This window comes from Taurulus bubalis (genome assembly GCF_910589615.1).
Source record: "Taurulus bubalis genome assembly, chromosome: 14".
Taxonomy (NCBI): Eukaryota; Metazoa; Chordata; class Actinopteri; order Perciformes; family Cottidae; genus Taurulus; species Taurulus bubalis.
In genome coordinates, this window is record NC_136602.1 from 11629247 (window position 1) to 11642457 (window position 13211).

At 39.5% G+C, this 13211-nt stretch overlaps 1 protein-coding gene across 1 annotated transcript in view; it reads right to left on the bottom strand.

The window, feature by feature from the left end:
• kcnma1a (potassium large conductance calcium-activated channel, subfamily M, alpha member 1a) overlaps positions 1-13211 on the bottom strand; it is a gene marked incomplete at both ends in the record, with an annotated part of 124891 nt that overhangs the window by 35589 nt on the left and 76091 nt on the right. The window contains 9 exons of the mRNA XM_079229511.1: positions 2384-2395; positions 3776-3844; positions 4018-4127; positions 4650-4805; positions 5552-5621; positions 5703-5785; positions 6016-6121; positions 6341-6451; positions 11592-11683. Coding sequence (XP_079085637.1) covers positions 2384-2395; positions 3776-3844; positions 4018-4127; positions 4650-4805; positions 5552-5621; positions 5703-5785; positions 6016-6121; positions 6341-6451; positions 11592-11683 — 809 coding nt within the window. The remainder of the gene's footprint in view (positions 1-2383; positions 2396-3775; positions 3845-4017; positions 4128-4649; positions 4806-5551; positions 5622-5702; positions 5786-6015; positions 6122-6340; positions 6452-11591; positions 11684-13211) is intronic.

Sequence of the window (13211 nt, forward strand, 5' to 3'; positions counted from 1 at the left end):
CAGCTCTTTTTCCTGCCGATACAAAGTGGATGGTACTCTAGTGACCCTGCTATAGTTTATAGGATTGCTCTAGGGAAAAGTTACGTCCAAACGGGGATAAACTCATATAAAAATCAGTAGTGACTCTGCTCACTTGAATTATAGGGAGAAAATAATTACAATGCATGTCCAGCAAGATCAATATTGACTTACAATTGTACATTACATTAATTATATGTATAGCAAAAGACACAAATATGCTGGCATGCTGAAAAAAAAGCTGAACTAAAAAGAGATACGAAGGGATTAATTAGCAAACCATGTATATTTAGTGTGGGACTCCTGAGCACTTAAAGTGACTGGCTGTATCATTCCCCATTAATTAGACTGAGACAACGAGTAGACACAACACACGCAAACTGTACGTTCATACACACGCACACACACCCACACTGGTCATTAATGGTTACCTGTGGGCAACAATCATCAATGATGTAAGTGTGAACTAAGAAATCAAAACACTGAACCCACAAATCTTTAAGGGTCACACTCCTTCAAAATACGAGGAGCCCAGATGAAAGATGAGGAACTATTGATATTTTTATTTTATTTAGTCCATTTTAAACTCAAACCTTTGTAAATTTGTGGCAATAATACTTTCATATGGCTCACACAACTAATATCGGTGCCAAGGGTAACACGTTTATTACTATCTAGATTCAAATCTTTGTTCTAAATAACTATTTTATGACATTTTAGGAACTTATTTTGAAAAAGTATGTTATCTGTGTACACTCAGAGCAGAAGTGAAGTGGTACATCTGAGAAAACATCTTTCTTACTACATCTTTCCTCTGGGCTCTTGAAAAGGCTACATTGGAGAAAATAAACAAAAATATTCAGGGAGCAATTGAATCCATGCACATGTCGGGCTGTGATCTATCAAATTACACCAGTCGATTTTTCCCTCCACATTTTTCTTTTCAATAAGTAAAATAGAATCTAACATTCTCTCAGATTAAATGGCCCCCAAAGAAGTAAAGAGGCGTTGCGCCTGGCATGCTCTTTAGTGAAAATAAATAAACAGATCAAAGATCACAGTTCCACAAACATTGCTGCCCAAATCTGAGATTTTACAAGAGTATCTATCCAAGACATGTTTCTTCGTTCAGGTGTAAACTGGTGAATAGAAGCTTAAAAAGCATCAAAACCTCATATTGTGAGCAACAAAGCAAGCATCAAACACTGTGTGTGATAGTGTCATAGCATGCAGTTACAGTACCATACAGCATGAAGAGGACAATAACCAAACAGAAAGGCATAGCCACTGTAGAACAGGTATAAGGACAGGTACGTAGATGCAGACGGTTGCAGTAACTTCTGTGCAGTTGGATTGTTTCTCAAACACCAAACTGACAGGAAGTGACCTCACTTAGGAACATCTACTCGAGAGACACACAAGCATGACTGAACATAGTGGCTAAGACACACAACAATGCACGCTCATTCACACTTAAATTCTCCCTTTCGAGGTAATTACACATAAACCAGACATACAGACGTGCACAGATGGATACACGTTTAGCACTGAGAACTTGAGAGGGTGATGGAATGCAAAAGTGAAATGTGGGACACTTGTGAATATTTTAGCCTGTGGTTATTATATTTCAGCTTGGATCAACTTAATGCTATCCAACATCCAACACTTCCATGCCTTTTACTAGTGTGTGAATTGATGAAAAGAAAACACAAATTGGTGAGGTGCTGCTGGTGTAATGAAACCATGAAGAAAAATATGTCATATCGTATTATATCAGCCACTGCCAACAGCAATGGTGGATAATCAGTCAATGTATTTCAAGATTAAATCCATAATGTAGAACAACAGATTATCAGTGTTTATCGACACATCTGAGGTCCAAGTTATGTGTAAATAAACTCCTCACTGGTCCTGAGTCTAAGAACCATGAAGTACTGATTTAACAACACCATGAGTGGAATAACTAGCTTGGCAAAGTAAACATACAGTAAGGTAACAATTGGGCAACACTGAAAAATAACTGAAAGTGAGAAAAACAAACTAAGCAAAGGACTGGTAAAGGACAAAACTCAAAAGATCAGATAGGAGGTAGATATGGAGAAAGGGTGAGCGTTTGGCCTTGGCACACCGACAACAGCAAAGACAAAGAAACAGCACTACAAACATGTCCAATTTATCTACCCTCTCTCTGCCTGCAAAGAAGTTAGTGCGTTAAGCACAAGGGACACCATAAAAAAGAGTGAGAAATAGAGGCCTGTGAGATAGTGTTTGGAAAAATATCCTTGGGGAAACTCCCAAAGTCAGAAGCTTTAAAGTGGTGGAGATTGGGTTGAACTTTGGAAGTAAGATAAGGTAGAGGGCATACCGCTTTCGGCTTCTGCAAACAACAAGAAAACATCTCAAATCAAACAGTTGTCATGAACATAAAAGAATAGGAGAATATGACTGTTTCTAATGTTTCTCTTGTTATTTAGAAGTTACACCTTATACGGCGGCACGAGGCGCAACTCTGTACAGACACACAATTAAGTTATTTCATGCTTGTACAAAGGTGAGGTCCCTGCACCAAAAAAAAGAGATGATTAAACTGTACTGGCACTGCACATTTGTTGCCGTACATCTTCTAGAAAGGTATGAGAAAAATTATGCCATACTGTGGTATCATCAAAATCACTACAAAAACCTATTTTCAATAACTTAACTAGCTCAAAAAGAATTAAGACCAAAGACAGAAAATAGCGCACTGGGATACATGTCAGTGTAGGATCAAATATGTACAAAAAATTAATTAATTTAATTTTGGTTTTAATGTGTAATATCAAAAATGACCACAATTTAACATGCAACTCTTTCAGTACACAAAAAAAACATTTGACACAGGTGAACGGGGAAGAGCGAGTGAGATTTGGCAATTGAGATTAGTGAAAAATAGGACTTCATGTTGTTATTGGTGATAAGACGGACACTGATGTAGAGGTACTTGTTACCACACAGACTGAACAGAGAGACAAAGGAATCAAGTTAAGGAAAAACATGACATGAAATTGGAATGTGCAGCAAATTGGTTATTCAGGTGTGAATGTATCTCTGAATTGACGGCACAATATAATCAACAACGACAAAGACATGTTGCAGTGCCGTTACCTACAGTAATAAACCAAGTAGAAATTTCAACCAGATCTTTATCCTTTATCCTGCATACCTGCAAGGTTTGGTAAAAGTATCAGACTTGTTGTTATGTAGTTAGTACCACCGAGAACATAAAGTCAGTATTATCATTCCCGTTTATTTATTTGCTAAATAGCATGAAATTCCAAAAAGTTGTCATCAGAATGCAATTCAATTTTGAGAAACGTGAGGTCTTGAGGGCAAGGAATAAGAAAGGTTTTGGTGCAGATCCATATTTTTCTGCTAAGTAAAAAAAAAAAAAAAAAAGAATTGGAACATTTCCACAAATGTCTTATGTATGACTTCTATGAAACATTTTGGCACATTGCAAATGAAAAACCGAAATTCAAGATGACTGTGCAGCCTTGGCAGAGGTTTGTGCTCTCTGAGAGCTTTCTGTTATTGTGTGTAATGATGTTTACATTGGCATGCTATCCTTCACATGTCATTCACAAAATCAAATGTAATATGATTATCAACTGTTATTAAAGCTACAAAAGAGGATTTGTGGGTGAAGCGAGGCACACAGTAGTTCACTTTTAACACAGTTATACCTGACGTTAGTGGAAGAAAGATGCAATAAACAAACCTGCTCTCTCTTTGCTCCGATTTGTATTCGATGGCAATAAGTAGCAGCTTCAACTTCACGTAACACAGTCTGAAAAACATGTGCACTTATTAGAGGACAGCAGTGTATGAGCAAGTGACTGATGTGTTCAAACGCTTTTTGAAATGCACATCTCGTGTTTCTTTCCTCACGTCAGAGTTGTTAGCTACAGTATACCTACCACTGACAGTGGGCTTGCTGAGCGAGGAAAGAGCGATACTTACTCGCAGACAGTAGGGAAGGTGAGGCCGACAAAGGCACTGGACAAATACTCTGTGTACATCTCATTAGCCACCCCTTCTAGGTAATACTTCTGCCATGTATCCTCCTCAATCTGACAAAGAAAAAACAAGCACGGAAACGTCACATGTGAGGAGAAGACACAAAACCAACACTGTTTTTCTTCAAATAGCCGCCCAATGTGGTCTGCAGATGTTCCACCGCACAACATCAGCCTGGTCATTATACGCCGATTCATCATCTTTATGACAAGAGACCAGTTCTTTGATGGAGAGAAGCACCTCTTCAATTTTAATCCACAGACACACTGAACAGATTCCATATGAAATGTCACAGTAAAATATGACGTGCCAGGATGACTGAAATCATTCTAATGGAAGTCTTTCTCTGGACAAAGATGTCAACATTTTGCGGGAAATGTACTGTGTCTGACAGATCGAGTTCATCTGTCAGCAGAGAACCTACTGTATCCACGTATCGTAACCTCGCCTTCAATCGCTGAATAAATCATCTAATTTACAAAAATGCAATGTGAAAATGCATTCATCCCAATTACTTCAGTCTGTTCAGAAGGAGCGACTGAGACAAGGCACGTTAATCTTGTCCTCTGTGTTACCTCAATGAAGGACCTCATAGAGAAGAGGTTGGCTAGCATGGTGGACAGGCCCTGAGCCAGACAGCTCTGGGCAATGAAGCCTGCCTTCAGCTCCGCCAGACAGATAGCATCGTCACCCTCCCTCCAGTTCCAGCTTGGAATGTTCAGCAGATGGGCCTTCATCACATGACAGAAAGAGGAGGTCACACGACACAGAAATCTAAGTAAATGATTCATATGTCTTAAAGGGTGAACATCATGCTCATTTTCCGGCCCATACTTGTATTTTGAGCTGGGTCAAATACACAACAATTTCCTAACACTGCCTGTCTGAATAAACATGTATTCACCCTCTCTCTGTAACGCAGAGGCGTTTCCTTAAAGCGGGAAATATTGAAGCTGTGTAGAAGACAGTGATTTATAGTAATGAAAACTTAAAGGTACACTGACTGTACACACTGTACCAACAGCGACTCCATCTTTAAATGCATGTGTAAATGCTATTTAAATTGCTCTAAAGGGAGCTACAGTGTGCAGACTTTCATTTATGTTTTTTCTTTGCTTTCTTCTCTGAGTCCAGCACCTGCCAACAAAGGATTTCGGATGTGTGCGACCACTTGGCATAGTTAGTGATTTTTGGTGAGCCAACTCTCAACTTGCTTTTTACAGAAACAAATGGTGTATCAATTGCAACAATTGATACACTATTTTGTAGGTTGTCATTTTCCAAAATGCAATTCTCACGTTATACATTACAAGTCCTTCTGGAGTCAAGGGAGCAAGTGGTCACTCGTATAAAACATGTTATTATGAACTACCAAATAAACTACTGAAATGCAGCAGACATCGCTGTGGGTCATCCCCTGATTTACATGTTTAGTCTTGTGAGACAAATAAAGAGCATCCAGATGAAGCAATCTTACCTTATTGTGGTACTGTAGCATCTGTGTAATTATTCTGATCTTGGGATGGTAGTTCTTGATCGAAATAACCCTTGAAGCAGAACAAAACGGCACAATGTAACACACAATTAATTCATTTTCCACTGATTTCAAAGTCCAAACAATACAATACCTCATGATGTTGGAGGCATCTTCAGCATCAGGATCTGCACAGTACTTATTGGCTAGGATTAGGCAGGCATCTGCTGACTCGATCTATGTGTAGGGACCAGAGAAACAGATATGTTAACATTATACTCAATTCATATTAACAAGCATTTAGTGTCAAACTAATTGTGTCTTTCTTTTTTTTCAAAAAAATAAAAAAATAATAAAAATGACCGATCTTTGAAACTGAATTTTCTTTTAATGTGTCCAATTTATTATACACTTTAATTCAACAATTTGTATGTGATTTCATCTCTCATTGATGTCACTGACTGTACCTTCACTCTGGCGAGGTCGTGAGGGTTGAGAACAGATCCCTGGTAGAACTCTACTTGGGTAAAATGGCGTTTGAACAAGGCTTCCAGCTCAAGATTAGGGGAAATACTAACACACACAAAAAGATGAGAGGGTGTTAGCATACCTAGCGTATATACAATATATATATATATATATATATATATATACATATATATATATATATATATATATGTATATATATATATATATATATATATATATATATATATATATATATACACATACTGCCTGTGTATTGTTGCATTGTTTTGCTACACATGGTGAGGACGTAAAAAAAAAACTTACTTATGGAGAAAAACAATTTCAACATTGACATCATCCCTGTCCTTGTGTAGGAAGTCTTTGAGGAAGTTGGAGACACTTTCGAGGGTAATATGACCACAGACCACAATATGCCTGGAAGGGGGGAAGAAATCATCTTGAGTGGGCAACATAAATCACTGCAGACACTGGCATGTCTCCCACAGATAATCAGTCAAACCAAAGCACTCTCACATCTCAAATATAGACTAAAAAAAGCTATATACATGTCAGGAAATGGCATTTCAAAGCAAACAAGTAACTGAATTATATCTTCTTTTTTTTGCCATAAAAGTGAACATTTTCCCCCATGTAATGAAAGTGGTTAAATTCTGCACAAGAGCAATCAAACACTCAACTCTGAACCACTTAAGAAAATCTAAGTTATAATCACACAGCCCACAGTGGTTGGATTGTCTTCCGTTCTCAATATAAAAACTGTCCCTTCAGCCAAACCACCCCTTTGTGATCTGAGTGCATGTTGACAAAGACATGCACATCAATATGCTTGTGCTTTTATACATAACATTACTAAAAACTTTCAAAGTGATTTGGAGGCCTGTGGTTGACACAAAATCTAAACAGGACCTCAGAGTTTTTGATGGCCCCGCTGGCAAAACATGTAGTGTATTACAGCAGGGGGATCTGTCAGAAGGCGCATAGGGCTGATTACAAAAGTGAGGAAGTACGAAGTTAGATTGGAACGATTTGGGCGTTGAGGTTGTGACCCTGTTTGTCCTCTGACTGCGCCGTTTGAACACCGTTCAAGTTCAAACATCAGCTTCACATTTACTTCATGAGATGAGAGTAATTTGGACAGTTTGGATGGTCACTGACTGACACATTAAACTTTAAACGTTCAATGATTTACCATCTCAACAGTGAAACTTCAGTTTCAATTCAATTCAATCATTGTTCATGAAAATTGTCAAAATGAATGTTCAGGTTCTAGGTTATCTTGCTCCTCAAACATTATTGTTGCTATTTCTTAAAATAATTGAATGTAGTAGAGAATATTGTTGTTATTACAATGGTTGGAACTCAACCATGATATAGTTATGATAAGCAATTTAATCACACTAATCTGGTGGATTTAAAACAATGTATATGCTTAATTTGCACTGTGGTAAACTGAGCTGCCCTTCTGGAGTTAAAGTTAAATGTCACTAGGTCTTATTGCCAAAACCCTAAATGAGAAATCCAAACATGCTGAGTAGAATTCCGCCCTTATATTGACATGGATTAGTGTGGACATTCGGCAGACATCCTAATTACCCTATGGAGACCTGTAAGACAATCTGTGTAATGACAATGGCCTTATCCACTGCTTAGCAGGATGTGCCAGGAGACAAATGAACCACTTTAGTTTTGAGTGCTTGGATACTGGACAGCTTTGCATTGAACACTATGAGTATTGGGTTACTCTTTCCTAAAATAAAATACAATCTGTGGTCCTATTTGTTCACTGTTCAAGTTCTTATGATCAAACTAGATTTGTCTGAATACATTACTTGTGTACTCAAGAAGCAGGCTCTGACTCACACATTGACCTTTAAAAGTTGATGTCTAAAATTATAGAATATTACTGAAATCTGACTAAGTTTGGCAGGCTTAAAGGAAACAGATATTTATTAATGTTAGATGAGAACCATAGTTCAGATCACTTAATGTCCTCCTACTCTGTACCAGATGGTCCGGGTACACTGAACTGAAGTGGACTTGGCAAAGTAATGTGACAGACATATTGAAAGAAAGGCAGTGTGTGGATGTTGCAGGACATAATGGTCTCCGCAGATGTCGCCCCTGTCCTTTAAGAGAATCTAATGAGCAGCCGTGATGGCATGGCTGGCCAGAGTTGAGCAAAGGACCATGTGGTCTTACAAGCTGATGAGCTGAGATGTCTGTGGGCAGCCGGCAGTATTTGGCACAAGATGTCTCTCATTTCAAGAGATGGAAAAACATCAGTTACGTTTTTCTATTCCCAGTATCCAGATGCCCTTTGACAAGGGTAGAACGAATATAGAGATTTATAAGGGGTATGTGTTCAGCATTAGATTATTAATTCCCCCTCCCCCCCACACAGTGTAGTGGGTGATTTATCAGCAAAACTAAACTTTCTTCCTCATGTAACAAGCTTTTTTCCTCCCCCCCCCCCCCCCCCCCCCCCCCCCCCCCCCACACATTTAAATCTCTGCATTTATTGTTTAAATATGTTTACTTGATAGACGCAATTAAAATTGGCATGCCTCTTCTGATTGGCATCAAATTGAATACTGAGGTATTTGGCTGAATAGTATATATATATATATAAGTATAGCTTTGATAATTCAAGCATTTATAATTTCTTAATAAACAAAATACCTTCCCTCTGGGACAATCAGGTTGAACCGTACAGTTTAATCTATGGACATTACTTAAAAAAAGAAGCATATTTTCACAAGAAAACCAAACACAACCCAGAAACCAAACAAAAGAGGGCACACAATCACATTAAATACCAAGGGGTTTTACAGAGCGTGCACACACAACATGCAGTCAGGCAACATCCCAGGGTGTCACTGGGGATGCACTGAATACAAAATGAACAAGCAGAGAGCTCAAACATCAGCAACAGAGGTCACTCACTTGGTACTGCTCAAATCCTTAGGTCAGTAATGAAACTTACTGCAAGAATCATCGTCAAAATGTTGCAATTATACAACTTAGCGCTCATTTTATTTTTGTATTAAATGAAAAGGCTTCTCTTGTAGTCAATTTCAAGATATGTGCAGATATATACTAGATAATGCACTTTGTATTTACAGTGCAATAGCATGGGGATTCTATGAAAACTCTGACAGATGTACGTTTGACCATTGAGTTGCTCGCCCTGACAGAGGACTTTCAAAGGTGTGCGTCAAAGTTCAGCCAGTGTTGAAGCCAGTTTCCATGCCAACCCCTCTGTAGAATTTGGGGCTAATGGAAACCATAAAGCCATAATGGAAACCACAGAGCCTCGACTGCACTGGGCGCCAACAGAATACAACACTTGTCATTATTATATCAGCGTACGCAGGCTGAGTGCTGTCACTGCGCTCATGGGTGTATGCTACACTGCACAGAGTACCATAAGCATGAAACAGAAATGTTGTACAGATCCAATGTGAGTCCCTCTCACTTCCAAATAGCCTTCAAGGTCTGTTTCAAATGACAGCGGCAGGCAGCAAGATGAAATAAGGGATACATTTAAAACAGTTCACAATGTATCCATGATCTCATTGTTTGTGAGCTCTGTAATCAGTCGGATACTCGTAATCTGCAAATCTCATTTCCATGATAGACTTTTTTTGACAGCTGCTAAATAACTGAACCCCGATGGCAAACCTAAACCCACATGACAAAGCGGTTTTATCTATGTGTCAGGTCCTATACATGTAAACACACCGAACAAATACAAATCTAAATGATTATGCAAAGAGCCTGGTGCCACCCTAAACCTGTGTTTGGTGGGTATCTTCCGATTGTTACCATATGTTTGCACTGTATGTCTAACCAGAGACAGAAATGGTAGGGGGTGCGGAGAGAGAAAAGTGTTTTGGAGAAACTATCCTCGACTTTGACAAGGGCTTCTCTCAACACACATCAGTGAGTCTGGGCTGAGGTCACTGGCCAAACATAACATTTCATCAATCTTATCTCAATGACAGGCAAACATTATCGAACAAAAGCTTTTTTCCGATGCCTCGTTCTACTGCTGACTCGCTAGAATCCGCCCCACTGAAAGATGTAAGATACAAAAAGAGAAACAGAGTGAGAAAGAGAAGACTGCAGATGTTGAGTGCCATCGCAGAGAATGAGAAGAACAAAGAAGAAGGAAAAGGAAGTCTTACCCTCCCTGTTCTAGACACACCACATCTGGATTTAAGTATATCTGTGTGCTGAATATCAGTAAGGTTTGAGCCAAGAGGGGAGAGGAACAATACTGGACAATAATGACTGTGGTGAAATGACCACAGTGCCACACATACTTCACAGTGCACTGGATCCTCTGCTGTGAGAGGCCAATTACACATACACATAAATAACAAGTTTTTGGAGACAAACTCCACCACCACACAAACACGAGAACCAGGCGAGCATCAAGAACCGAGCAGGCAAAGCAAGCCAAAAGCAATTGAGAGCCTCCACTGGGAGCGAGGCATCCAGCATTCAGGGTGTGGGAGCTGACTGAAGATCAGGGCCAGAGTCATGTCAAGCGTTGATGATGCAATGGGGTATTGTTGACATACAACAGGAAGATGGCTTTTTCATGGAGTGTTGCACTCTATGAAATAGGCTCGTGACTGCAGGTCATAGAGAACATGCCCGGAAAAGATGCAGTAAAAGCAAAGTAATTCCAAAAAAGCGTGCAAAAATAAAACTCAAGCAAAATGAGACAAGAAAATACATTATATGTTGCAATGGTCATTTAAATTGATGATGCTTAAAAAGACCACCAATAATAATGCACTTGCAGATGTTTAAATCATTCTATTTTCTTGTGGGGAAAAAAAGTCCATTGAAAGTGGATTGTAAGGGGTTTCATGACAATTTTTTTCCATTTGGAAATAAGTAGTAATTCATCCCTATGGGCAAAACTGTATTAATGAGAGACTAGAGAAGAAATGGGACAACACAAAGTGCACAGATATGTGCACCACAGATTAGTACATTGTAAGTCTAAAATGTAGTAGTCATGAAAGCTCTATTTTCCAAATTAAATTAAAACCAGCACAGGATGTTTCAAGGAGGACAAAGAAAGAAAATGAACGGCACACAAATGACGGACAGATAGAGGCAGATATAGAAGAGGACGAGGACAGACCCAGAGAGACAGACAGAGCAAAAGAGAGAGTAAAAGGGCGTGGACATGTGACTCCTAATGGCCAAGGTCTCCAGTCACGCAGTGTGACTTGATGTTATAAAGTAACTTTACTGTCCTAAAAAAAAGTCCATCTAACTAACCCCCAGTAACTATAAACTCCAAGGGGGTTCACTTGAGTCACACAACCACACCTCGTCTGGATTTGAACTTACTTTCTGCCTCGTGTCGAGTTATAACTCCCTCCGTATTTCTTCCGATTAAGGATGAGAGCAGCAATTTCTGGCACGTAGCGAGCAAACATGGCCTACATGCATGGAACAGAAAAAAGAAAAAGGCATGCAGAGAGGGTTCTACCGCACACAGAAAAACAGCAGAACCATCTGGAATACTTACTTTCTCCCATTAACCGCACTATAGGTACCACCATATTTCTTTCGGTTTCCTATTAACTCTATGATTTCAGGGACGTAGCTGGCAAACATGGCCTAAGGAGAAGATAGAAGACAGAAGAAGAGACTAAAAAAGAGACTACTACGCCGCAGCAGGATGGTGGGGAAACTGGTGCATGATTCCAGATTTCTCAGGGGGAAAATATTCATTTGCTATTGAAAATCAAGTTAAAAACTCTCTCAGTGTCTGAAGAGACTTGATGAACTTCGAAAATTGAGCAAGATCTTCATATACCCAAAAATCTTGTTTTTGCTGTAAAAAAAAAAATAGCCCCCGTTTTTTTAAAGGTAAAAGTTTCGGAACAAGTTTGTTCAGTGGGCAAGAATTTTGTCACAGCTGCTGAGTAGTCTGTGATATCACCCAATACCTTTCTGGATAGCAGACTTTTAAAAGGAGAATAAAAACCTATGTGCCATGTTTTGTCCAACAAACACAGAGGATTTGGCAGGTTGATTTGAATAGGCCTACCTGATGGTCCACAGCTGCAAAACACATTAAGACTCATTTGTTGGGCTGGAACATGAGCTGGATGCATTTTGCAAAGTGTTACAGCCTAGTGCAGGGTTGTGTTTACCAACTAACACTCACTGACACTACTCATCTGGGCTAACATCTGCATTAAGAAACAAAGAAAGAGCCCTTGCCCTTGTAAATACATACTTAACTCATACTTGGAAAAGTGCACATATCATCCATCAGCAGGAATAATGTGAAATGATGTGAGTTTAATATGATCCCTGGCTTTAAAATATCTCAAGCCTGAAGTCATTACTCAGCCACTGCTGGTGATAGGAAGCAGGCTGAGGTACGGGCCTAAAGACTTCCAGAGCTCTCAGCGCTGAGAGAAAACACATAACCTATCACCATGGCCACAACAAGGTACACATCCACACAGCTGCAGGTCATCAGTGCAGAGTGATAGCTTGCCAAATAAATACAGAACTCAGTGACTGTGATTTGGCTAAATCCTCCACGTCTTTGTGAGAGAAGTTGGAGGCGGCAGGGTCTTTAGTATGTGTACGAGCGCTCGCAGGTGTGTACACCCATGTGCTTAAGTTATTGTACATGGGGCAGCCAATCGGGACGCTACATCGAAGGAAGGTGAGCGGGAAAGGATTTAGGAGGATGCTGTTGCTATGGTAACAGTCAGGCTGGCCTAAGCCTCATCTCCCTGCCCCTGTGTTTGTTGGAATTGTGGGAAGAGACACGGGAGGAGGGGTGTCCTGAAACCGCAACTGCCTTTAAGAGAACAGCAACAACATTATCAGACAGAAACTCTGACTCTTATCCAACAAATACAGGAGTGGCACGTAAGGGGAGAGAACAAAGGAGCACATAGTACTGTAACTACAGTAGACGGGATACAGCAGGCTAAACAGAAGGGTATAACTTCACTTTGACAAATAAATAACATTTACTGGTCCAGGCAACATAGTTCTAACATTTAAGCACTATGCTAAAATATCATACAGTATACAAAATAATGAATTGTTCATCAATGTATCAAGTTCAACAGATGTATACAGCCTATTGATGGGGACAGGCAGGATTTAGGAGGGGATA